Source organism: Mesoplodon densirostris, chromosome 10, assembly GCF_025265405.1.
Source record: "Mesoplodon densirostris isolate mMesDen1 chromosome 10, mMesDen1 primary haplotype, whole genome shotgun sequence".
Taxonomy (NCBI): Eukaryota; Metazoa; Chordata; class Mammalia; order Artiodactyla; family Ziphiidae; genus Mesoplodon; species Mesoplodon densirostris.
The window spans coordinates 67,972,998-68,000,808 of NC_082670.1; the positions used below are offsets into that span (position 1 = coordinate 67,972,998).

The following is a 27,811-nucleotide window of genomic DNA, read 5'->3' on the forward strand; positions in this document are numbered from 1 at the left end:
AAAGTTTACGGAGCAAGTTGCTCCGTGTCGGGCACTTTGCTAATCATCTCACACGCATTAACTTGTTTAATCCTTCCAACAGCTCTATTTTATGATCCCCATTTTATAGATGGGGAAACTGAGGTACACAGAGCAGAACCTAAGTAACCTGCCTAATGCATTTATGAAGGAGCTTTGCTGAGTCCAGGATCCTGACCGCCATGCTGCGCTGGCTCGGAGCTCCTGGGAGCACAGTGGCTTTCTGACAAAGGGACCCCAGAGGGCATTGTGGCTATGAGTAAATCAGGCCTGAGGTCTCCCGCTTCTCTGGTGGAGCAATGAGGAAGGCAGGCCGTGGATGGCTGCCCAAGCTGGCTAGAGGGGCGGATCCCACTCTTGCAGCTAGGGGTGCACCCAGGTTCATCTTCAGGCCACGAGCCTGGGCTTGTACCAGCCCCTCCCTGCCGGGCAGTGACAGAATCGTGGAGGCTCAGAGGCACATACATGGGCCGCGTAGGGGCTTTGACTGCCCACAGCCCCGTGGCCCTTGACTTTTCCTGTTCCCCTGAAGGGTGTTGGTTAGGGCGAGTGGGCCATGCCCTCGGGGGTGCCTGTGTGACACCCCCAAGGGTTGTGGGCAAGGACAGGGGTGTGCCAGCCCACACTTTCCTTGGGGGCAGCTAGGGTGCCTTGGTTTAAGGGTCAGTATCAACCCCAGACCGTGTGTGGAGATGCTCAAAACCCAGCGTTGGACGAAACTATGCTCAGAGTCCATCTGGCAAACCGAACAGAAACCTTACCCTAAAACAAAACAGGCCTCCAAAAGTTCCCAGGCGTGTCAACTGCAGGGTAGTACTTGTCACCAAATATTTATATCCATTTCGGGTTTTGTTTTTCATCTGGCCCCTCCCAGGGAAACCAGCTGGACACAGAATCTCAGGGTCACGCTGGAAGGCTGGAGACTCTCTGCCTGAGTGTTTCCGAGGGAGTATTTTAGATCCAGGTTATTTTTAAATTTTGAGAGCCACGGTGTTTAGGCTTGGCCAAGTTCTTCCCTCATCTGTTTTGTTCTGTAGTTCGTCTCTGTGTGTCCCAGGGGAGCGTGGTCCGGTTACTCCCGGTCACTGGAAGTTGGTCAGGAGCATATCAGGGCCTCTACCTTCCTTCCCCCACGCATGTCTTTGTAACACATTGAAAGTTCTGGAAGCCTGCCATGATGCTGTCTGTCATTCAAGAGGAGGGGACTTCAGTTCAGCGTGGGTCTGTCCTGCCACTGATCCTGGGAGGTGTAGTGACCCAGGTCATTCGGGACGTCGTGGACAAGACCCCCGTCTTATAATGCAGGCCCTGAGTCGGGGTGAACCCATCACAGCAGGCTCTGGGCCCAACTGCATGTGACGGTCACCTCAGCACGTTAAGACAGTAGCAGATTGGCCTTTTGCTGCCTAGAGCCTGACAGTGGCTTCCCTGTTCTCCCAAACCTCCCCATGAGCTGAGTTAATGGTTTCCTTTCAGCAGAGTGGAGCCAAGTCGTGGCCATGTTTGCTCACATGACGATCAGGGCTGGCCCCAGGGAGCGGGGTAGAGGTTTCCCATCTGCTGAAACATCGCCTGTTCTGTTCCCCTCTCCGGCTCCTTAGTTTGCATTGCTTCCTGCTGGTGCAGTAAGGTAGTGAATTTAGAGAGAGATAGATTTCAGGGCTGGGCCCCAGGGCGCTTGCTGACAGAGTTGTTGTCACATGGAACAAGCTGGCAGCAGGCTCAGCAAGATGCAGGCCTGCCTGGCGATGCTTGAGGGCTGTGCCGGCTTGCACACCCTGCTTCACTTTGCTGCCCTTGGTTTCCTCACCTGACAGGGACTGGAGGTCCTGTGCTCCTTCTAATTCTGTTTCCTTTCCTGTGCTCCGAGCCTCCAGAGCCACTTTTGGATTCAGGGCTGTTGCCTGGGAGGAGACTCCTGGCTCTGAGGGTGACAGTGTTTGGAGGCAGGACCTGCTTCAGACACTGTATGGGAGGCATGCGGGCATCAGTTGAATGGAAGCTGGTCCCTCATTGGCTTGCAGAGAAACCAGCAACAGAGCGCAGAAGCCCGGGGAGGGAAGGACATGGAAAACAACAGACACGCCCCAGGCAGCAGGCCAGTGGGTGGTGATGGCAGGCGCTTCTCCTGGTTGGCCCACCAGGTCCCTCCATGAGATCATGTCCCAGCAGAGGTGACTCCAAAATGCCCTTCTCCCACTAATAATGCTTGGTCATCATCGGCCTTGCCCATGAACTCAGAACTCTATTCTTTTGGGAAAAAAAAAATGGACACTATGATAAAGCAGCCCTTAAGAAATAAGGAAAGTGAGGAAATAAAACCAAACACTGATTTAGTGATAAGATTCAATACACAAAACACAGGGCCTGGTCTATAGAAGTTACTCGTGAACTATTTGTTGAATGAATGAATCATGGCGTGTATTTCTAATGTTATGCAATCAGAGTAAAAAATCAGAATGTTTTCGTTACAATGCCCGTGGGCTGAGACGCAGTGGATGCTACACAGTTTCTCTGTCACTTGTTCCCGGTGGTAGCTGTGACGCGCTGTGCTGATATCTGTGCTACCTCGTCTGAGTAGAAGGATGAGCTTATTGGGTGGTCAAGGACTTGGGTGACATGGCCGGTGGCAGGTGGACTAGTCTGTAAGCCTGGAGAAGTCCTGTTCCCCAGGGCAAACTTGAGACATGACCACATTTTGAGGAGGAGGGGATTTTAGTAGGACAGCATGGAACCTGGGTGCATCTCTGGATGGTTTCTTGTCTTGCTTGGCTTGGTGGAGCTTTGGAGGCAGTCCTGAAGCAGGGGTTGTGGGCGTGAACCTTGAGTGGGGCACTGACTTTCCAGCCAGGTTCCCAAGGCTCTCACCGACCCCAACCCCAGTCCTACCCAGACCCTTCCCCCACCTCTGTCCATCACCACTTCCAGTTCCAAGCCCAAATAGCGTATTCCCTCAAGAGCCATTATGGATCGCCTACTGTATACAAGACTGGATTAGAATTTGTGGGGCTTCTTTTGTGCCAGACTTATTGCCTGGCCCTGTGCTGGGTGTGGGGTGTCTGTGCTGGTCACTGTTGTACCCCCAGGGCCTAGGGCAGTGCCTGGCACACAGTAGATGCTCAGTATGTACTTGAACAAATGGCGAACGCCCTGGCCAGTGGAGGGAAGGGATGTTCCCTGATGCCCTCCTGAGTGACAGTGCTTTGAGTGGGGTGTTACTCCTGTGGTGGGCACACAGCGCCAGGCTGGCTTTCCACATCCCTCACCCTGACTGGCAGTTACTCGGAAGAGCTTTCCTATGTGTGTAGAAGGTGTCTCGGGTAGCTGAGGAGTGGGGGCCTGGAAGAGGTTGGGATGCCAGGTTTGTCTGGGTGGAAACTTCACCGAGTTCCAGGGACCAGCTAGCTCAGCAGAGTCCTGGGGAAGTTTGGATGGCAGCAGGGAGATGTGCTGGCAGATGTGTTCTTAGCTGAGCAGACATTCCTGTTACACTAAAAACCAGAATTTGAGGGGCTGTTTGTGGGAATGAAAAGCCATATAAGACTGTGGGCTCGGGCTTCCCTGGTGGCGCAGTGGTTGAGAGTCTGCCTGCCGATGCAGGGTACGCTGGTTCGTGCCCCGGTCCGGGAAGATCCCACATGCCGCGGAGCGGCTGGGCCCGTGAGCCATGGCCACTGAGCCTGCGCGTCCGGAGCCTGTGCTCTGCAACGGGAGAGGCCACAACAGTGAGAGGCCCGCGTACGGCAAAAAAAAAAAAAAAGTCTGTGGGCTCTGGAACTGCCCTGGGCAGACTGCTCAGCATCCTCATGCCTCAGCTTCCCCATTAGGAAAATGTGGATATAGTTGTTGTGAGGACTAAATTAATTAGTACAATCTGTACTGGCCAGTGCGGGAGCCACAGCACAGGAGGCTACTAAGCACTTCAAGAGGTGGCTGGTTTGAGTTGAGCTGTGCTATACATGTGAAATATACTCTGGAGTTTGAAGACTTGGTATAGGGAGAAAAAAGTAAAATACCTCCTTAATATTTTGATACTGATCGTATGCTGACATGAGAATACTTTGGATATGTTGGGCTAAGTAAAATACATCATTAAAATTAGTTTCATCTGTTTTTACTTTTTAAGCGTGGCTACTTGAAAGTGTAAACTGACACGTGGCTTGCATTATTTTTCTGTTGGACGGGGCTTTGCTACATGAAGCACTTAGAACAGGCTCTGGCATGTGGTGATCATTTACTGGACAAGCACTTCCAGTTAGTATTTTCCCAGAAGTATCAAAGCACCTTTACCTTTTTCCATCTGAAAGCCAAGCTCAATTGATTCATTCAGACCCAGAAATGCTTAAACAAAAGGACTGTAGTTTGTCCAAAGGAGACTGATGTCATGATTGCCACCTGCACCCCCTGAACAGGCCCACTGAGGCTCATGTGTATTCTGAGGGAGGAAGCAGATACTCTGGGGTCTGAAGCTGGTGTCTGCACAGGGCATGATGAAGCAGGCGGTATCTGCAGCTGAGCCAGTTTTCCGGGACCTTAAAAGTCCTCCTCAGTTTCGCAAGTACAGGCAGAACATCCAAAGAGATCACCCATCCCGCCTCTGTAGTTAGAGAAGTGTTTCCTGTCAAGAGGTGGGAAGTGGGCCCTTTGGGATTTGGCCCCTCTGGGGGCCCCGCTGACAGGCTGCTCACCCCATGAGCCTCCAGCCAGGCTCTGGAGGCCTCGCCTGGGCGTGCAGGAGAGTGGCCAGATCAGGGTGGCTTTCCAGGCAGCTTCCAGAGACCCAGTTATCTGGGGCTTGTTGTGAAGTAGCTGAGGCTTCCCTCTCAGGTGGCGGGGCTCAGATGGAGTCCCTTTGTTGGCCAGACTTACAGGTCAGTTTTAGAAGCCCAGTGGACAGGAGACGGCAGCCCCTCGTCTGCCCCTGGTCCACCTGTGGCTGCCACCCTCGTTACCCATGCCTGACAGTGGGCGTGTGGGTGTGCGGAGGGCAACTCTGCCCAACTTTACAGCCAGAGAGCAGAGGAAGCCAAGGGAAGGAAATAACATACAGTGAAATAACGTGTAGTTCGATGAGTTTTGACAAACACATGCACCCGTGTAACCCACACTCCTATCAAGAGAGAGCAGTTCCACCCCCAGAAAGTTCCCTCCTGCCTCTTCCAGGCAGTGTCCATCCCCAGGCAACCCCTGTTCTGATTTTTTAAAAATCATTTATTAGTTTTGCCTGCCCCAAAACATAATGTAAATAGATCCATGTGGTATTCATACACAGTTGATCCTCATTATTCACGGATTCTGTATCTGTGAATTTGCCTACTTACTAAAATTTATTTGTAACCCCAGATCAATACTCACAGCACGGGCTTCCCTGGTGGCGCAGTGGTTAAGAATCTGCCTGCCAGTACAGGGGACACGGGTTCAAGCCCTGGTCCGGGAAGATCCCACATGCCGTGGAGCAACCAAGCCCATGCGCCACAACTACTGAGCCTGTGCTCTAGAGCCCGTGCGCCACAACTACTGAGCCTGTGCTCTAGAGCCTGCGAGGCACAACTACTGAGCCCACATGCTGCAACTACTGAAGCCCGCACACCTAGAGCTCGTGCTCTGCAACCAGAGAAACCACTGCAATGAGAAGCCCGCACACGGCAACGAGGAGTAGCCCAGGCTCGCCGTAACTAGAGAAAGCCCGCACCCAGCAATGAAGACCCAAAGCAGCCAAAAAACAAAAAAACAAATATAGCACTTTGGTGATCATTTGGGAACGTGTAGAGCGGCGAAAAATTTGAGTCACCCCACACATGTACCCGTCTGAGGTTGATCTGGGAGAGGTTCTGCCTGCTTGTTTCTGCTCTCATATTGTAAACAAGTGTCCTTTTCATGGTCTATTTAGTGCAGTGTGGTTTTTTGCATTTTTGTGCTCTTTGCTGATGATTTCTCTGTTTAAAATGGCCCACGTGTAAAAAAATGGTTGAAGTGACATCTAGTGTTCCTAAACTTGAGAAGGCTGTGATGTGCCTTATGGAGAAAATACATGTGTTAGATAAGCTTCCTTCAGGCATGACTTACAGGGCTGTTGGCCGTGAGTTCAATGTTAATGAAGAACAGTATATACTAAATAAGGTGTCTTTAAACAGAAATGGATAAAACAAGTTGTGTTTTTTTTTTTTTTTTTTTTTTTTGTGGTACGCGGACCTCTCACTGTTGTGGCCTCTCCTGTTGCGGAGCGCAGGCTCTGGACGCGCAGGCTCAGCAGCCATGGCTCACGGGCCCAGCTGCTCCACAGCATGTGAGATCTTCCCGGACTGGGCACGAACCCGTGTCCCCTGCATCGGCAGGCGGATTCTCAACCACTCCGCCACCAGGGAAGCCCAAGTTGTGTATTTTTTGATGGATGAAAACGTTGTGACCAGAGGCTCACAGGAACCTAACCTTGCGTTTCCTCTGGGAGCAGTGATTCACTATTCACTAATTTGGTATTTGCGGTGACTTTATGGAACATAACTGCCTCAAATAGCGAGAATCTACTGTAGTACTCTTTTGTCTGGCTTACTTCACTCAGACAATGTCTGAAATTCATCTCTGTTGCCGCCTGTATCAGTGGTTGGTCCTCTTGTACTGCCAAGTAGTAGCCCATGGTATGAATACACCACAGTTTTTCTATTTCCCTGTGGAGGTGGAACCTTGGGTTCTTTCAGTGTAGACCCATTATGAATAAGTCTGCTTTGATCATTTGTGTGGACATATGCACTCATTTCTCTGGAGTATGTATCTAGGAGTAGAATTTCTAGATCATATGGTAGGAGTATGTTTAACTTTTACAGCAACTGCCAGAAAGTTTCCCAGCGAGACTGTGCCATGTAACATTCCTACCAGCAGTGTGAAAGCCCTCCCGTGGTTCTTTTATATATACTTAATTGAAGTATGGTTGATTTACAATATTATATTGGTTTCAGGTGTACAGCTTAGTGATCAGTATTTTTGCAGAGTGTACTCCATTATAAGTTATTACAAGATAATGGCTGTAATTCCCTGTGCTATACAGTATATCCTTGTTGCTTATCTATTTTATACATAGTAGTTTGTATCTGTTAATCCCATACCACTAATTTGTCCCTCCTCCCTTCCCTCTCCCCTTTGGGAGAGGGAAAACCACAGAGCAGAGACTCTGGTCTCGGTTGAGTCTAAACCACAAGTTTGTTTTCTGTATTTGTGAGTCTCTTTCTGTTTTGCATATACATTCATTTGTACTATTTTGTATTATTTTTCTATATCATGAGTCTGTTTTGCATATCATTTATCTGTGTTGTATTATATAAGTGATATCATACAGTATTTGTCTTTCTCTATCTGACTTATTTAGCTAAGCATAATATTCTCTAGGTCCATCCATGTTGCTGCAAATGGCAGAATTTCATTCTTTTTTATGGCTGAGTAGTGTGTGTGTGTGTGTGTGTGTGTGTGTGTGTGTGTATATGGCACATCTTCTGTATCCACTCATCTGTTGATAGGTGATTACGTTGCTTCCATATCTTGGCTCTTGTAAATGTGCTGCTATGAACATTGGGGTACATGTACCTTTTGGGGGTTGTTTTTTTTTTTTTGGCCACACCACATGGCATGCGGGATCTCAGTTCCCCCGACCAGGGATCGAACCGGTGCCCCCTGCAGGGGAAGCAAGAGTCTTAACCACTGGACCGCCAGGGAAGTCCCTGCATGTACCTTTTAGAATCAGTGTTTTCATTTTCTTCAGATATATACCCAGAAGTGGAATTGCTGGATCATACAGTAGTTCTGTTTTTATATTTTTTTGGAACCTCCATACTGTTTTCCATAGCGGTTGCACCAGTTCTGTGGTCCTTGACTCGAGCTGGCTCAGGAGTTTCTTTGGGCTCTCTCTGCTTGTCGCTTTCTCAACCACCTGCTCTCCAAGCTGGTGTTGCTTGGCTGATAACCTTCCAACTTCTTCTGTTGAAATATCTTCACAAGAGATTTTCATCCCTTTTCTGGTAGTTACTATGCTCTTGTTTTTTAAAAAATTTTATTGAAGTGTAGTTGATTTACAATGTTGTGTTAATTTCTTCTGTACAGCAGAGTGACTCAGTTATACATATATGCTAAGGGAACTATGTTCTCTGAAGGGTTTGATTTTTTTCACCAGCTTTGTTCTGTGTTTTTTGTCATTTTTAAAACATTTAAGCAAACAGAACTAACTGTAGAAAAGTCAGAACATATAGACAAAGATAATAGTAAAAGGCATCCATCGTTCTACCTAGGGATAATCACTGTTAAGACACACTCTTTTAAACACATAGATATTTAATTTTTTAAGCATCTGAGTGAATTGAGACTTTGGTGAGAATTGTACTGGTAGAAGGCCTCTTGGTATGTCACAAAACTAGAGATCAGAAGCCAGTGAATGAGGCACTTTCCATTTCTGTTGCTTGTTGGAAGTCGTACTTCCGTTTAGTTTCTGGAACTGCCCAGGGAACTTTGTGTCACCCCAGCTACTGTCTTGACTTTTTCTGCAGGGCCAGCGGCCAGTAATTATGGAGTCTGAACCGAGAGCTGGGGGCCTCTCCCCACTCCATGCAGCAGGAAACCCTTCTTCCCTCCTGTGACCACCAGCAGCTCATGGGGCTCAGTCTCAAAGCAGCCGGAGAAGGGTCGGCCAGTTCTGATCATCAGAAAGTCTTTCTTCTGTCTGGCCGTCTTCCTGAAGATCTGACCCAATTGGCAGCCAGGTTGAGCCTGTTAAAATGACCAGGTCCTGTCACTCCTGGGCTCAGAAAAAACCTTTCATTCCCCTCTTCCCCATTCCTCACTCCCAGAATTAGAGCCATCATCCAACTAGCCTTCCCCGTCCACATCCTCCCCTCCCCTGGTCCATGCATGGTGGACATCACTGTTCCAAGCTCCTTCCTCTGGGTGGGTTAGTTGTTAAGGCCCTTTCCTGAAAGATGTCTTGTTCTTGGTCCCCTAGGAAACTCATGTCTGTGTGTGCCTTGCAGGTAGCTCACCTATCCTGCAGATTCTAAATGGATAGTCTTAAAAAGCAATGTTTTGTCTTTTCTCAGAAAGGGGAATGCATGATTTACCTGTGTTACACTCTCACTCAAGCCTAAAAGTGATGTTAAAACCTCTGTTTGAAAACCATTGTTCCCATGTGAGGCTCAGCACCGTTTATGAAGGAGTGATGTGCAGGGGTTTCACCCGCGCTGTCTCTCAGGCTCCCTGAAGCCCTGCAGTGCGCCCGTGACTACTTCCCCGTTTTGAAGCTGGGGGAAGTAAGACAGGGCGATGCAGTAGCTTGCCCAGGGTGGTTCGCTCGCTCAGCCATAGAACCCAACAAAGCCTGCTTCCAGACTTTCCCTTTGTCCTAAGGGAAATCTTTCGGTGGTGTTACTCTGCCACAGGCACTGAAGCTGGAGACTCAACCCAGACCAGAGTCTCTGCTCCTGGTTCCCCAGGGAGGAGGAGGAAGGGCAGGAAGAAGGTCTCTGTTTGGAAACTGGAGAGAGCAGACATGTCCCCGCAGCTTCAAGGTTCCACCGGCACTGTTCACTATGTCTTTGTCCTGCTCCATCACACCCTTTTCTCATCTTGGCTGAATGTGGATTTAAAGCATCTCTAAACTAAGCTTTGTGTTACTTCTGAGGAAAGTTCAGGACTTTATTTCTTCCTTAAAAAAACGATTTTCAGGGGCTTCCCTGGTGGTGCAGTGGTTCAGAGTCCGCCTGTCGATGCAGGGGACACGGGTTTGTGCCCCGGTCCGGGAGGATCCCACATGCCGCGGAGTGGCTGGGCCCGTGAGCCATGGCCGCTGAGGCTGCGCATCCGGAGCGTGTGCTCCGCACCGGGAGAGACCACAACAGTGAGAGTCCCGCGTGCCGCAAAAAAAACAACAACAAAAAAACGATTTTCATTCCTGTTCCTTTCTGGTTCCACGTGGTTAGCTGTGCCTGTGGCATTGGACCATCGTCTGAGGCTTCTCACTGATCTGGGGTCACTAATCTCAGAGCTTCTCTGCACCACAGCAGTCCTCTCTGACCCAGATGTGGACTGGGCACCCCGCCTGCTGTGTTTTCCATTGTGGGGTGGATGGAGAGCAGCGGGAGGCTGGGAAAGTGCCGAGTAGGGAAATGCACGGAGCCGTGTGGGCAGGAGAGGAGCCAGGGCGGGGTGTGTGGGTTAATCCACTCGTTCATTCATTCATTCATTCATTCAATGAGCAAACGTCCATCGAGCGCCCACGTGTGCTGGGCAGGAGCAGTTACCCCTCTGTGCGGTTAGAATGCCCTGGGGGAGTGGAGCGGAGCTCAGATCTGAGTGCCTGGGGGTCCCCCACAGAAGGACTCAGGAGTTTAGTGAGGTATTTGGAGTGTGGGTGCCTGTCAGGAGAGTGGCTGATATGTTCTCATTCTCAGTCTCAGGCCTGGTAGGAAACTAGGGAGGAAAACCCCTTTCCTGGAAAGGGAGGGAAGGAAATGAACTTTTTTTGGGTACCTCCCATGTGCTGGGAGCAGTTGCAGGCACTTACATGATCTCAGTTAATCCTCAAAGTTACCCCATGAAATGTCTATGTTATTAAAACTCATCTGGCAGGTGAGGAAACTGTGCTTGTGCCCAAGGTGGGATCTGAACCCAGTGTTTATGCCCAAACCCACTCTTTCCAGATCCACCACAGGAGAGGGGCCGGGCCATCCTCAGGCTCAGCAGGAGTGGACACTGATCCTGGGGCTGGCGATGCTCCATGTCCTGATGTGCTTGGTGTTTACACAGGAGTGCTTATTTTGGGAAAAATCATTGAGTCATAAACCATGGGGTTTTCTTTATGTATGTTATACTTCAGTAAAAGTGTTTTTAAAAAAACAGAAACAAAACACTCCCTAGAAAAGGATAATGAACCCTGTAAAGTGTTTTAGCTGCTTATCTTCTTGCCTAAATTGGTCACCAATTGTGTGGACAATAAATGCCACCTCTTCTTTATGCTTGAACTTGGGTTGTCAGATTTAACAAATGAAAATATAGGACACCCAGTTGAATTTGAATTTTAGAGAAACAATGAATAATTTTTTTAGTGTGTAAGTATGTACCATGCAATGTTTGGGACATACTTATACTACACAATTATTCATTTACCTGAGATTCAAATTTGCACGTGATATACTTACACTAAAGAATTGCTCGCTGTTTATCTAAAATTCACAGTTAACTGGCCAACTAGTATTTTATCTGACAGCCCTCGTTTGAGCTGAGAGCTGAAGGGGGTGAGAAACGCAACTGAGCCTCATTTGAGAATTCAGAGGATTCTGAGGCCAAAGGCAAGAAAACAATCTAGGAGAAAAGCAGGTGGGGGCAGGATGTTGGCTGGGGGATTCTGAGATACTGGAGGGAAATTGAACCAATGTCAAGAGAGGGTTATGCAGAATAATCTGACAGGTGAGGGAGTAGTGATATAAATGCTGCACCACTCAGCCTTCAAAATGGGTTCTGCTGCAGGTTGATGTTTGTTCTAGCAATTTATGTTTGTGCAAAGATCCTGGGGAAAATGCACAATTTTGAGCCTTCTCACAAGAAAGAGTGATGTTAGAAGTGAGCCACCTTGAGAAACTGGCTTCAAAATCTGTGACAATTTGAGCACCAAAACAAATAATGATAGAAATGGATTATAACCCAGAGAATAAAATAAATATCCATGAGTCCTTACTGAAATAAATAAATAAATGGGGAGAACTGGGGGGAAAACTCTTGTACAGAAGATCCTATTAGTGAAATGTAGAAAGAAAGATGAAGATAGAAAGGTTGCCATTTGGAAAGACCATTGTAATAATTGTTTCGGGCAAGAATCAGTGGAGGCTGAATAGTGGGCAAAAACATATGATGAAGAAAAGGGTATTTGCTTAATGTCAAAGTGTTTTCCCATAAATGTCTTAATAATTACAAAGAGAAAGTAAAACTTCACAGTGGAGAAACTTGGCAGACTCTACCTTAAGAAGAGATCAAAGTTAATCTCACCAGTAGTTAAGACGTATCAATAGCACGTATATCCTGATATGATGCGCTGTAAAGGGCACATCGTTACTTCTGGGGTGTTCCTGCCAGATACACATAACCTCAATCTGATCATGAGAAAACATTAGACAAAACCAAAGTGAGAGACAGTGTGCAAAATAATTGACCACTACTCTTCAAAAGTGTCAAGGTCATGTAAGACAAAGACAGATTAAGGATCTGTCACTCATAAAAGGAGACCAAGGAGACACTTACTAAATGCAGTGGATTTAGTTCTGGCATTGGCTCCTCGTCCAAAAAAAAGGACATTAGTGGGACAGTTGTTGAAATTTGAATGAGGTCTATAGATTAGTGTATGTATGTGTATGTGTGTGTGTGTATGATATATATAATATGTATTATATCAGTGTTAATTTCCTGATCTTTGGTAATTGTACTGTGGTCATACAAGAGTTAACATTTGGGAAATCTGGATGAAGGGTATATAGAAAGTCTTTGTATTACTTTTACAACTTATTTGTTGTAAAATAAGAGGCCCCTGAAAGTGAATGAACTTGGGGGTGGGGTGGGGGGAGCAGCAACTTTGTGCATGGGGAGGGGCTGGTTGTAGGGCTGCAGGATGCTCTTAGGAGCACTTTTCCTGTGGGTATCAGAGTGTGAGGTGGCAGATTTGCATTATGTTTAAAAGATTGTTTAAATCTTAAAAAAAACCTTGTTTTTGATTATGATGGTAATGTATCTTCATTTTTGAATATATGAAGAGATTAAAGAATAACATAAAAATCCTCCCTAACCCCTACTTCTCAGCAGTAAACATGGACAATAATTAGTGTTCATGCTCGTGGTCATGACTTTATGTGTAAATATACTCTTTAAAAAAACAAGACTTCCCTGGTGGCGCAGTGGTGGAGGGTCCGCCTGCCAATGCAGGGGACACGGATTCATGCCCTGGTCCGGGAGGATCCCACATGCCGCGGAGCGGCTGGGCCCGTGAGCCATGGCTGCTGAGCCTGTGCGTCCAGAGCCTATGCTCCGCAACGGGAGAGGCCACAACAGTGAGAGGCCCGTGTACCGCAAAAACAAACAAACAAACAAAAAAAACCAGAATAGAAAACAATGTGTCCATATGCATCGTGGCCCCTCCCCTTTTTAAATTTAACATTGTATTGTGAACAGTTTGTGTCATAAAAGAATACTCTAGAACTGTGTTGCTCAATACAGGGGATTATTTAAAATTAAATTTAAAAAATACAATTACTTAGGTGTACTAGCCACATTTCAAGGGCTCAGCAGCCACTTGAGCTGTCATATTGGACAATCCAGAATAGAACATTTTCATTATCACAGAAAAAGTTCTATTGGGTGGCACCGCTGTAGAATATGATTTTTTAAAGTTGTGTAGTATTTATTTAACTTTACGTCTTCATTCGGGTATTTATATTGTTTTCAATTATCCATGCTTAAGTGTTTTAATAATAGTTTGATGACTTTTTGTTTTTCTATAATTGCTTTACTGAGATATAATTCACATGCCATAAATCCACCCTTTGATAGTGTACAATTCAACAGCTTTTAGTATATTCACTGACTTGTACAACCATCACCACTGTCTAATTTAGAACATCTTCATCACCTCAAAAAGGAAGTCCACCCCCATTAGCAGATGCCCCCTTGCCCCCTCTCTCCCAGTCCGAGGCAGCCACTCATCTGCTTACTGTCTTTGCATATCCATTTTGGGCAGCATCTTTGATTTTTTTCCTTGAGAAAAATTCTGTTAAATTCTTGGATCAAATGGCTTGAAGGCTTTTTAAGGCTTTCTTCTAGTTATTTATTTACTTACCACGCCATGCCACATGCTGGATCTTAGTTCCCCGACCAGGGATCAAACCCACGCCCCCCCTGCAGTGGAAGCTTGGAGTCTTAACCACTGGACCGCCAGGAAGTCCCATTTTTAAGGCTTTCAATATGTGGTGCCACACTGCCCTCCAGAAAGGTCGTCCACATTTATGCTTCCACTAACAGTGTACGAGAATGCCCTTTTCTCTGCACCCTCTGTGACACTCTTACTATCGTTATTATCATTGTTTTCGTCTTTGCCGCTGAGACAGTGACGAGTGGCACCCACCTTTGCATTTGGTTCCTGGGTGGAACACCTCTTCCTGTGCTGATTGGCATATTTCTATGTCAGATTAGAGTTGAGAAAGATAACTGGGCTCTGTGCAGAGAGACTGGAAGAGGGGGAGTGCGCAGGTGGGCGAGCCCAGAAGCCACAGCACAGGGTGCCCTGGAGGCTGTTGAACTCTTTCCTTCAGAGAGCGGAGGGCAGGGAATGATTCAGGCCAGAGAATGGGAGTGCGCTGGGGCAGAAGTGCCCCTGCAGGTTGTCTGGCAAGGCTAGCTAGAGCTTATGGTGGTGACTGGGAAACTGCGAGAGAAACTTCCTTTTCCACTGCAATGAAGTGAAGCCATCGTTGGTTTTGAATAGCTTTGAGATTGAAGCAAGTAGCCTGCTGCAATGACCCCATAGCCCAGAATGGCCTTGAGTCCTTCCTTTGTAGCTTGGTGAGAGTATCACCCCTTGACCTGGGAACTACAGCGTGCGTGGGAGAGAGGGCAGGCAGGGGAGGCCCGGGTGCCGGGGAGGATGTGGTTTGTTGTGTTATCTGCATCCATGGTTCTCAGCCTTGGCCAAGCCTTAGAGTCAACTGAGGCGCTGTGATCCCACCCCCAAATTGGAACCAGAGTCTCTGGAGGTGATGGTGGGCATCTACTTTGATTCCTTCCTTGAGAAGCAGCCCTCTGCCTGGGAGGCAGGAGCCCGGCACCCACCGCCTTCAGGGCTTTTTCCATGAGCTTATATTGTGGCTAGAAGGAAGTCTGTTGCTGAGGCCATTGGTCCAGCTCTGCCAAACGCTTGGCCCCTCTTCTAGAACCTGCTGACTCCCAGAGCTGCCCAGAGCTGCCCAGGTCCATAGGCTGCAACCTTCTGCTGAGAAAAAGCCTTGCTCAACTTGTGTGCAGACTAATTCATCCAAATCTGTCCTCTCAGCCACTCCCAACCTGACTGCGTGCCCTGTCCCTGACCTCAGCCCCCTTTCAGCGTAGTATGTGGTCCACGGCTATGTGATGCCATGTGATGTGCAGCATCCGTTAAAAAGGATGCCCGCACCTCTCAGTGGCCTCCCTTCCTCACTGGGAGAGGAGTGGTCACCCGGACAAGGCCCGGGTGTGAGCTGGAGGTGCAGGGCCACTCCCATTGGTCGGCCTGATGGAATCTTTTTATTTCAAACCTTATCCTAACAATAAAAGGTGGCGACTTGGTCATCACCCAGTTTGGCTGTGTGTTCAGTTGAAGAAGTGCTGGAGGGTCCTCAGGCTGTCTGCAGGAAGGAGGCAGGAATTCTGCTGTAGCCAAAACCTCACGCTGAGGCTGCTTTATGGGCCTCCTTGTTTATAAATCCTGCCTTTGCAAGCCAGTAGGGAAGATGCCATGGCCCTAAACCCAATTTGTTTTTTGGCTTTGGGTGTACAGGAGATCACTGAATGCCAATTTGGGATCACTTCCTTCACATGGAACGCTGCCCAGGCTAGGCTGGTGGTGTCTGCATTCGATCAGTTAGCCTGTGTTATTGGTTCTCTAATAATCTTCCTGGAGCTGTTGCAGTGGGCCGGGACATTCCAGGAGGCAGAATGGGCTCTGTCCCATCTCAAGTGTTGTGGTTTCCCTTTTGTCTGCTATATACTCTTGAGGCTCCACTGATACTTTTTTTGTGAAAAGTTTCTCCCCCCTAAGCTGTTTGGAAACCACTGTTGTGCACCAAGAGAGTTAGGCCGGCTTGAATTAGTATATAACCAAAAGGTTTTCAAGATATTGGATTCAGTCAAGGATGGACAATGATCCTTGAGAGATGGGAAGCAAACGGGGTGGGCCCTATGATTGCCCCAGCTTACTGCCTTGAGAGAGTTTCCAGACATTGACACAGGAGGGAGAAGGGAGAGAGAGCCTGGGAGACTCCTTGAGTTAAAAGACTGCTGAGGGGACTTCCGTGGTGGCACAGTGGTTAAGAATCCGCCTGCCAATGCAGGGGACACGGGTTCGAGCCCTGGCCCGGGAAGATCCCACATGCTGCGGAGCAGCTAAGTCCGTGCTCCACAACTACTGAGCCTGCGTTCTAGAGCCCACGAGCCCCAACTACTGAGCCCATGAGCCACAACTACTGAAGCCCGTGTGCCTAGAGCCCGTGCTCCGCAAAGAGAGAAGCCACCACAATGAGAAGCCTGCGCACCACACCAAAGAGTAGCCCCTGCTCTCTGCAACTAGAGAAAGCCTGTGTGCAGCAATGAAGACCCAACACAGCCAAAAATAAATAAATATACAAGTAAATTAATTAATTTTAAAAAAAGTGCTGCAGAGATCCTGGGGGAGACTAAGGTAGCTGGAGTTCATAGGACTCTAACAAAACCTTTCCAAAGCATCTATCTGATAAAGGACTTGTCTCCTGAATATGTAGGAAATTCTCATAACTCAAGAAAAAGAAAAAAAAATGAGTAAAAGATTTGAACAGACACCTCACCAAAGAAGATACAGGATGGTAAATAAGCACAGCAAAAGATGCTCTGGTGCAACATTATTAGTCACCGGAGAAATGCAAATTAAAACCACAACGAGGGGGCAATTCCCTGGCAGTCAAGTGGGTAGGACTCCGCGCTTCCACTGTAGAGGTCATGGGTTCAACCCCTGGTCAGGGAACTAAGATCCTGCCTGCCATGCGGAGCAGCAAAAAAAAAAAAAAAAAAACAGAACCAAAAACACAGTGAGGTACTACTACCTACCTATTGGAATGGACAAAATCAGGATGACTGCCATTCCAAGTACTGGCAAAGATGTGGAGAAACTGGAACTCTCATAAACTGCTGGTGGGAATGTGAGATGATAGATCTTCTTTGGGAAACAGTTTGGCAGCTTCTTTTTTTTTTTTTTTTTAATATTTATTTATTTATTTATTTATTTATTTATTTTGGCTGTACCAGGTCTTAGTTGCAGCATGCAGGATCTTTTAGTTGTGGCACTTGGACTCTTAGCTGCGGCATACAGGCTTCTTAGTTGTGGCATGCAAACTCTTAGTTGCAGCCTTCGGGATCTAGTTCCCCGACCAAAGATCGAACCCTGGCTGCCTGCATTGGGAGCTCGGAGTCTTACCCACTAGACCACCAGGGTAGTCTGGGCAGCTTTTTAAAAAGTTAAATATACACTTACCATAAGCCTGAGCCAATCCACTCCTAAGTCATTACCCAAGAGAAAAGGAGAAATATGTCTATACATAAACACTTGTACACAAGCAGCTTTATTTGTAACAGCCCCGAAGTGAAAACCACTCATGTTCATCACCAGCTGAGTGGATAAAAAAATAGTGGTCCCATCACACAATGGACTACTACTCAGCAATGAAAAGGAATGAACTCTTGGTGTATACAGAAGCTGGGTGAATCTCAGAGTCATTATGCTGAGTGAAAGAAACCAGACAAAAAAAGGGTACATGCTCTAGGCTCCATTTATATAACCTCTAGAAAATACAAACTGAGCTCACATTGGTGGTATAGTGGTGAGCATAGCCTTCCAAACTGATCTCTGTTCACAGAAAGCAGAGCAGTGGTTGCCCAGGGAGGAGGCATTAGAAAAGGCGTGAGGACATGTGGAATCTTTGGGGATGGTGGGTGTGTTCACTGTCCTAATCGTGGTGATGATTTCACAGGTGTATTCAAATGTCAAAAGTTATCAAATTGTACACTTTAAATATGCGCAGTTTATTGGATGTCACTTATACCTCATTAAAGCTGTTTAAAAAAAGATCCCTCTGGCTAGAGTTTGGAGAATGGATTAAAGGGCAGTGAGTCTAACTACAGGGCAATAGTTGCATATCCTTTACTCCCTTCTCCTAAAAGTTTAATTCCTTCTTTCCCTCACTTTCCTCCTGGTTTTGGAGCTTGGATTACTATAGTAATATGTGATTGACATTTTATTACTTTCCTCTGTTGAGGAAAAGTAAGGATTTCCTTTAAAATCTTCTAACTAAGGGACCATGTGGAAAGCAAAGGGTGTCTAGGAGTCTTTTCTTCTTGTTGAGTCCTGTCTCGGAAAAACTCACTTCTGTTTCTTTGTGCTACTAGTGCTCACACTTCTGACACCAGATGTGTGGTTTTTCCCACACCAACCGTTTCTCCGACACCAGCCAGGTGTCCTACAATTCAATTCAATCTGATGCTAACTGGAGTTAGCACAGACCCCACAGGTTAAGGAAGGACTCAGTCCTACAAGTCCCCCTCCCACTTTGCCAACTATGCCTCTGACTGACTGGCTATAAATCAGAGTTCCCCCCACCCCCTCCTTAGGTTTGATTATTTGCCTTAATGACTCACCGAACTTAGGGAAACACATTTACCAGTTTATTATAAAGGATATGATGAAGGATACAGTTTAACAGTTGGATGAAGAGATACATAGGAAAAGGTCTGGAAGGGTCCTGAGTACAGAAGCTTCTGCCTGGTGTAGTTGGGGTGTGTTACCCTCCTGGCATGTGGTTGTGTTCACCAACCTCGAAGCTCTCTGAATCCTGTACATTGAGGAGGCTTCATCATGTAGGCATGATTGATTATTAACTCATTTTCCAGCCCCTCTCCCCTCCCTGGAGGACAGAGAGGGTAGGGCTGAAAGTTCCAAACTTATAAGCCTGGCTTGGTCTTTCTGGTGACCAGCCCCCAACCAGGAGCCCACGCAGTGTTTCCTCATTGGAACAAAAGATGCTCATTTTGCCCAGGAAATTCCAAGGGATTTAGGAGCTCTGTGTCAGGAACTGGGGTCAAAAACCAAATATGAGCAGGAACTGGGGGCAGAGACCAATATATGTATTTCTTATTATTTCACAAGCCCGAGCCTCTGCTCGGCCCTGGCGGCTTAAGCAAACTTACAACACAAGACTTTGGGTAAGATTGGTCAGCTCACCTATCAATAGTGGCATAGCCTGGTTTCCTGGCTCCTTGGATGACCATGAGGGCAGGATCAGAGTGCAGTCGCGCTGCTCACCATCCTACTGCCAGCGTCTGCAGAGAGCCTGGCTCCAAGTGAATGGTGGGGAAGCACTCATGGGGTGAATCCTTCAGCTGCAGTGTCCCTGGCAGAAAGGTAGGAGGAACAGAGGGTCTGCGTGGGGGCGGCCTTGTGATGGAAGTCCCTGACAGAAAGATGGCCTTGTGTGCGTGGGATAGGCCAGCATGGGAGGTGGGCCAGGTGGCCACTAGGAGATCTGGGGCAGGGCTGGTCTTGGGTCTGAATCCCTGAACAGGTTGTATGTTGGGAGGGCGGGTGGTGAGTAAGGAGCTCCTTCTTTTTGGGGGGGGCCCCATGTGTGTTGCAGGAATAGCCACACAGCTGCCAATGAGATGGGAATTACGGGACCTTTGAGTTAGAACTTGGGCTCAGATTCCATCTTTCAAACCTCCCAGCGGTGTGACCTTCAGCAAGTTACAGCACCTTTCTAGAGTTTCTAGAACGTGGGTTTGAGAAAGGGGATGCACATCCAGCATGCACTGGATGAACACTCCTAGCTCAGGCTCTGGGAGGTATGTTATTTCCTAGAGTATGAAATTTACTTTGCCTTTTTTCTTTTTTCCTGCCAAAGGAAGACTAGATCTATTTCTTGCCCATGAAGTACTTTTCTATCCATTTACCACAAGCCACAGGGATGAAATATTTTCTTACCTACTTGGCTTCTTGTGGGACCTCCTCCGTCCGTGACTGGTGGTGTAGAGCGCAAGCGGCTTCCTTCCTTGTTTTGTATCCGCGCTCGATGCTCAGAGTGGTGAGAAAGGATGTCAGCATCCCCAAGGAATGAGAGAGAGTGAGGGGGAGGCTGAAGTCAGTAGGTCCCAGCCCTTGGGTAAAGAGGAAGCCAGAGAGAGTGTCACTCTGCTGGCTGCAGGAGCGGAGGAAGGCCTGGTGTGGAGAGATAACGCAGCAGGAAGCCCAGGGAGGCCTGGGCAGTTGTCAGTGTCCACTGGAAGATGCTGCCCACCCTGCCTCTCACTTTACGAGCTGGAGTGAGAGGTTGTCTGATTTTATTCCCCAAGCTCAGGCAAGATGAGTTCATGTCCTTGTGACCCAGGAACGTCCCTCTGACTCAGGAGATGTATACCACCTCTCCTCACTGGCAAGCTGTCTTCAAGGGGGTCCTCCTCCCGTGCTCCCCATGCAGACAGGTGGAAGGGCTGATCACTGCTTCAGTTGAGTCTCACTGCTTCTCTGTGCTTTGCAGCTAACATTTCTACGGGGCTTAAGCGCAGAGACCACAGTGATGGAGAGGGAAGAAGTGATGTTGCGCTTGGGGTGGTTTTGTTCCATGTTCGTGAGCAGAATTACATTCACCTTGCTTTGAGGTTCCACCCAGGCTGCTTTGAGCGTGCTTTGGTTGCTGCCGGACAAACCAGCCGGTGTTGCTCTTTGTAAAGGTTTAGAGTCCAGTCCCAGGGCACTTGGGATGGGTGGTCTGGAAATCAACCCCAGGATCACCAAATAGTATAATTAATACCTTGTCATTGTCCGATAGTTGCCATTTTTCAAGAGAAAGTTCTCCCCCCGTCACCGTGTTTGAATTATACCGTCAACCAGGGCTCAGTAAAGGCCCACGTTGTCTATTTCTCTATTTTTATGTATGTTTGTTGAGGGCATAAGAGTGCACTTTGTCAGGGGCTGCAGGTGTTCAGAGATGCATAAGACTCTGTAAAAGGCATTTACAGGTACCTGTACCCCAGGTACAGGGAGGTGAGGGCTAGGGCAGAGGGGAGGTGACACAGGCCATACGTGGAGCTGCACAGAAAGTGATTCAGCTCAACAGTTCTTCACTGAACATTTGTGGAGGCCACAGGTAAGACGTGGCCCTGTCTCTCTTGTTTTGGATTTTATTTTATTTTATGTTTTAAACATTTTTATTTATTTATTTTACTGAAGTATAGTTCATTTACAATATTGTATTAGTTTCAGGTGTACAGCAAAGTGAAAAGAATATATATATTCTTTTTCAGATTCTTTTCCGTAATAGGTTATTACAAGATATTGAATATGTGTTCCCTGTGCTATACAGTAGATCCTTGTTATCTATTTTATATACAGTAGTTTGTATCTGTTAATCCCATACTCCTAATTTATCCCTCCCCCTCTTTTCCCTTCAGTAACCATAACGTTGTTTTCTATGTCTGTGAGTCTATTTCTTTTTTGTAAATAAGTTCATTTGTATTACTTTTTAGATTTCACATATAATAATATTTGTCTTTCTCTGTCTGACTTACTTCACATAATATGATAATCTCTAGGTCCATCCACGTTGCTGCAAATGGCATTAGTTCATTCCTTTTATGGCTGAGTAATATTCCATTGTGTATATATATACACCACATCTTCTTTATCCATTCATCTGTTGAAGCACTTGGGTTGCTTCCATATCTTGGCTATTGTAAATATTACTGCTATGAACATCGGGGTGCATGTATCTTTTCAAATAAGAGTTTTTGTCTTTTCTGGATACATGCCCAGGAGTGGGATTGTTGGATCATATGGTAATTCTAGTTTTAGTTTTTTTTTTTTTTTTTTTTGTGGTATGCGGGCCTCTCACTGCTGTGGCCTCCCCCGTTGCGGAGCACAGGCTCCGGACGCGCAGGCTCAGCGGCCATGGCTCACGGGCCCAGCCGCTCCGCGGCATATGGGATCCTCCCAGACCGGGGCACGAACCCGTATCCCCTGCATCGGCAGGCGGACTCTCAACCACTTGCGCCACCAGGGAGGCCCTAGTTTTAGTTTTTTAAGGAACCACCAGACTGTTTTCCGTAATGGCTACACCAGTTTACATCGATGTGGCCCCTATCTTGAAGGTGCTCCCAATTCACTAGGAGAGGCAGGCAGTGCCCAGGTAACCAGTAACCTGCCACAGCACAGTAGGTGCCGTGTCCAGTGCTGGGCACACCAACCCCATTGCTTCCATGTCCACACACATGCCTAAATGCCAGAGGCCCCGCCTGGCCCACCTGGGCCACCTGCTTCAGTGGCCGGCCGCCGGCACCATTGGTTTCTAGAGTGATGAGCCTGCTGCAACAGGTTTAGAGAGGAGTGGTACTGGAAGAACCCTGCCGTCTTCACTCTTCCCTGCTAGCTGGACACAGCTCTGATTGTGCCAGCAAAGGAATGCAGTTTGCCCAGAACGGATGTATTTCTTGACTTAAGAGCAGCCTAAGTTGTATAGGAAATAATCAGACAAAAAGAAATGCTGATGCCTCTGAGTTCCTTGATGTTTTCAATTTCATCATGCTGTTTGCTAGGTACAGGAATACCAGCTGTCCAGTAGTTTCATCCTGCATATGTGTGTGCGTGTGCATGTGCGTGCACACGTACCCACACACAAAGGTAATTTCATAGCCAGTAAGAAAAGGTGGAAGGGAAGGGCCTTGGGGAACTTGCCGGGGTGTTGGAAACATTCTCTATCTTGATGTGGGTTTACATTACATAGGTTACTTGTCAAAACTCATTGGATGATAGACTTATAATTTGTGCATTTCACTGTTTGAATTTTATGTTGAAAAAATAACTGTAGGCAAATAATGGACTCATTAATGATATGCAGGCTGAAGAGTTCAGGGTGAAGTGGACTGCTGTCTGCATCTTACTGTGAAATGTATCACAAATAAGATGGATGGTTGGATTGATTAAGGGATGGGCAGCAAAATGCTAACAATTGTAGAATTGAGGTGGTGGGCATATGGGTGTTCCCTGTATGATTCTTCCCATTTTTCTGTATGCTTGAAAGTTTTCATAATAAAATGTTAAAGCAGGGCTTCCCTGGTGGTACAGTGGTTGAGAGTCCGCCTGCTGATGCAGGGGACACGGGTTCGTGCCCCGGTCCGGGAGGATCCCACATGTCACGGAGCGGCTGGGCCCGTGAGCCATGGCCACTGAGCCTGCACGTCCGGAGCCTGTGCTCCTCGGCGGGAGAGGCCACAACAGTGAGAGGCCCACGTACCGCAAAAAAAAAAAAAAAAAAAGTTAAAGCAGAAGAACTACAAATAACCACCACTTGTGATCCCTAGAACTTTCCATAAGCGAATTCCCCCAAGAGCCAGTTTTCTCGGCTGACCCAGTACTGTTCCTACAGACGGCATCATCTGCTTCCTAAGGGAGTGTTGGTGAAGCGACGTGAGGGCCCTGGGCTTAGTGTGTTCTCTGTGCACCTGGTGTGGTTGGTGTGGGCGTGTTTCATGAAGGATGTGTTAGCTTGGACTTCCTTTGAAGGTGATGCAGTTTATCAACTTGAAATGATAAGAACTTTGAAACACAGGGCTTTCTGCCCTGTAGGCAGAATGTGGCTGGGAATTTGCAGCCTGAGAACAGCCTGACAGATGGGAACCAGAGCTAGAAAAGGCTGGCTGAGCCCCTGACCAAGGACATGAGCTGGCTACCCTGATGGATGCTTGGGGAGCTTTTTATATATATTTAAATTTTTGAAAAATTAGTTATATATATTTTATATATAAATTGTATAGAGATGTATAATTGATTTTTCAAAAATTTTAACATTATACAGTATATTTAAACAGATCCAGGGGAATTCCCTGTCAGTCCAGTGGTTAGGACTCTATGCTTTCAGTGCCATTGGCCCAGGTTCAATCCCTGGTTAGGGAACTAAGATCCCACAAGCCACTCGGCACGGCCAAAAAATTTTAAATTTTTAAAAATTAAAAAAAACAGATCCAAACACTTTTTGGAACTAGACTTTTTTCAGCTATAACAATGCCTGCCCTTGTAAGTTTTTTTTTTTAATACAGAAGATGGAAAGAAGTAAAACCAGCCATAATTTTACAGTTTTGGTATATTTCCTTCTTGAATCTTTTTAAAAAAAATTTTCATGCGTTATTTACATAATTGTGATCTTTTTCATTTGACTATAATGGGGGAGTTCTTTGGAAGGGAGACTCCAAGACCTCCTTTTATGTGGAGGACTGGCCCACATAAGGGACCATATAAAGGGACCGAAGAGTGGGCATAGGGCACAGACAGGGGAGCCCCGAGCAAAGGCGAGGAGCTGAGACCCAGGGGCCGGGGGCAGGGCAGACGGCAGAGCGCTGGGCTTGCAGTCTGAGAGACCTGGGGCTTGGGGGCCTGATCACTCTTTGTAAAAAGTGAGGTTAGTAAATCCCCGTTGGTGGTTCCCATTGTAAATCAAAGGAAATAATTTGGTTGAAGTTGCCCAACCTGTGTATTTGGCATGTTGTAATCCTGGTGCAGCATTTGGACATTGTCTTATAACGGTGGGAGGCTTTGAAAGCTTTGGGCAAGGGAGGAGGTGGAAGAAGTGGAGGTATTCTGAACATTAGCACACTGGTGTGGAGGGAGCCTGAACACGAGCCTGGGGCCTGATTCCTGCAGTGGAAAGGACTGATAGTTGAAAGGCTGATGGAGGGAGAGAACATGAGAGAAAGACAATGCAAAGGAGTAATTCTCCGGATTTGGTGATGGGCTGTTTAGGGGAAGGGGTGGATATCTTGCTTTGTCCGTTGGATTTTTTTTTTTTTTTTTTTTTGCGGTACGCGGGCCTCTCACTGTTGTGGCCCCTCCCGTTGCGGAGCACAGGCTCCGGACGTGCAGGCTCAGCGGCCATGGCTCACGAGCCCAGCCATTCTGCGGCACGTGGGATCTTCCCGGACCGGGGCACAAACCCGTGTCCCCTGCATCGGCAGGCAGACTCTCAACCATTGCGCCACCAGGGAAGCCCTGCCCATTGGCTTTTTTTGTTTGTTTTTGTTTTTGTTTTTTTTGTGGTACGCGGGCCTCTCACTGCTGTGGCCCCTCCCGTTGCGGAGCACAGGCTCCGGACGCGCAGGCTCAGCGGCCATGGCTCACGGACCCAGCCGCTCCGCGGCATGTGGGATCTTCCCGGACCGGGGCACGAACCCGCGTTCTCTGCATCGGCAGGCGGACTCTCAACCACTGCGCCACCAGGGAAGCCCCTATTGGCTTTTTATCACTCACTTTACATTGTTTCCCTCCTGACTCACTGCTGTGTTCTTTCCCTTGCAGGAGCCTGTGTGAAATGCAGCAAGGGGGTGTTTGGGGCCGGCCAGGCCTGCCAGGCCATGGGGAACCTCTACCACGACGCGTGCTTCACCTGTGCGGCCTGCAGTAAGTGTGTGTGTATGTGTGTGTGTGTGTGTGTGTGTGTGTGTTGAGGGACAGGGTAAGGAACACAGGGAACCAGGAAGGGAGGAGACGGAAGAGCGTCCTTCCTGGAGACACTTGGCCCATGTCCCTCCGTGGTCCTATGGGAAGGCAGGACAGTGTCCTCTATAACAGGGTTTTGTACCACCAACACAAGACCCATCAGGATATGCTGACTTATCACAGAGTACCAGGGTTTGCCTGGGGCCCACTCTGGTGGTAGTGGAGCAATTCCTAATAACATCAGGTTTGTAATGCACATCAGAGGTCTCAGAAGAGTCAGGAGGAAAGTGCTGGGATTCACCATTGTCTGCCCTGTTGTCAGTTTTCTCCACCACTGTGGGGACCAGTCAGTCAGTTACCCCTGTGTGAAGCAGGGTCCTTTCATAACTCTTTGGCCCCAATCTTTCATTTGGAGGCTGCTGTTCAGTGGGAAGTGTGAGCGTGTGCGTGAATGCCTGTGTGTATGCATGCCACGCACATATTGATGCCTCTTAGCAAACACCTGTGGGCATCTTTGTACTGCATTACGGGCATTATGCCTAAAGCGGCAAACCAGGAAACTAGGCCTGTGCTCAGCTCAGCAAACTGCTCATTGAACTGATGGCATACACAGTGGAAGATTCTAACACATTGCAGGCTGTTTGCTAAGTCTGACGGAGCCATGAATTGTGCTTGTTTCATGTTCTCTACCAAAGATTAATTTTGAGGAGCATTTTTGAAAAATGTCCCACTGACATCTCCACTTCTACACCAAGGCTGGGAGCTGTCTATTAAAAGGAAACATTATAACAAAGCCAAAGAGAGTCCGGGACCAGGGGGTCTTATCATCTGGCCCAGCGGTCCTCAGTCCTGGCAGTTCATTAGAATCATGGGAGGGTTGGGGGGAGAGATTTTAAAAGCCAGTGATGGACTTCCCTGGTGGCACAGTGGTTAAGAATCTGCCTGTCAGTACAGGGGACACGGGTTTGAGCCCTGGTCTGGGAAGATTCCCACATGCCGCAGAGCATCTAAGCCCATGCACCACAACTACTGAGCCTGTGCTCTAGAGCTCACGAGCCACAACTACTGAGCCCGTGCGCCACAACTACTGAGCCTGCGCTCTAGAGCTCGCAAGCCACAACTACTGAGCCCGTGTGCCACAGCTACTGAAGACCACGTGCCTAGAGTTCATGCTCCACAATCAGAGAAGCCACCGCAATGAGAAGCCCGCACACCGCAACGAAGAGTAGCCTGCTCTCGCCGTAACTAGAGAAAAGCCCACGCACAGCAATGAAGATCCAATGCAGCCAAAAATAAATAAAAAAAAAAAAATCCAGTGATGCCCCAGCCCCACCCTGACCAGCAGAATCAGAAGCCCTAGGGATGGGGTTTCTAGAGTGGGGCACGTGTATTGTTTCTAAGCTCCTCCGGTGACTCCCAGGTGTGGCCAGAACTGAGTACCTGGGATTAGTGCCAAGCTTCTCATTTTAGAAGCCTCCGGAGACGGGAAGAGGAGGGACTTTCTCAGCTGGTTTGTGGCACAGCCCTCAAGAGCCCCCTGGTTCTCAGTCTGAAGTTCACCAGGTGGGCATGGGCCTGCCATGCCTTGGTGGCACAGGCATATGCCTGGTTCCAAACCTTAGGCTTCATCCTCACTGTGATTTCCCATAAAACACATGCCTAAGAGTTTCCGCCTTGATCGTTACTCACCTTTGAAGGGAAAATTGCGAAAGACTTTGAGATGGATCACACAGTCTCCTGAGCGTCCGCAGTGGAAATGTAGGAGTTTTCTGGTTATTGGATTCCCTGGGTCTCTGGGCCTTTCCTTGCCTTTGAGCTGTGTTACACTCTGTAAGTTGTAGAATCTTGACGGCAAGGCCCGTGATTCCTGTCCACAGCAATGCAAACTGTGTCTGGCAGAGATTGACCAGTTTTGCATCCATTAAGAAAATTTACTTCAGCATTTCTGATGGCCTGAATGTGGATGGTTCTTTGCTGTCTCCCAGTTGTAACATCTTATTGGTCTCTCATTCAATGATGAATTAAATAAAATCTTTGACCTGTGTTTGTGTTTTATCCGTAAAGAGTTGTGATCACACCTTCTTTTAAAAATTATCTTTGACTCTTGGCTCCTGTAACTGTTTCTTAATATTTGCTCTATCTTCCAGGAAAAAAGAAAATAAATATTGAATAGAGGCTATTTTTATATCTCAAGCAATTACCATTTGAACTAGAAAGTTGTTGGGGGGCAAAACCTACTGGTGAGTCTGTTGGTTCCACCAGTGGCTGCTTGACTACCTGGCAATTCCTTAATGGGCTGAGTTTATTTTCAAATTATGACAAACACAAACACTCAGGAAGACAGCTGCTTTGGAATTTTGCAAATGTTCTAGCATTTAAGGCCCTTGTAGTCTGGTCTGTGTTTTATTGCTTCCTACCTTCCTTATCACAGTGAGACAATTTGTCTCTTCTCCATTCACTCCTTGGAACCTCCTTTCCCCACTCACTTCGTGCATTTAAATTCTGTCCAGCTTTTAGGACCCAGCT

The 27,811-nt window shown here is 47.6% G+C and overlaps 1 protein-coding gene across 2 annotated transcripts in view; it reads left to right on the forward strand.

Annotated features, from left to right (window-relative positions):
- The window catches only part of LIMD1 (LIM domain containing 1), an 85,105-nt gene that overhangs the window by 22,847 nt on the left and 34,447 nt on the right, over nucleotides 1–27,811 (forward strand). For both annotated transcript variants that reach the window (XM_060109661.1, XM_060109662.1), the window contains one exon: nucleotides 25,145–25,246. In XM_060109661.1, coding sequence (XP_059965644.1) covers nucleotides 25,145–25,246 — 102 coding nt within the window. The remainder of the gene's footprint in view (nucleotides 1–25,144; nucleotides 25,247–27,811) is intronic.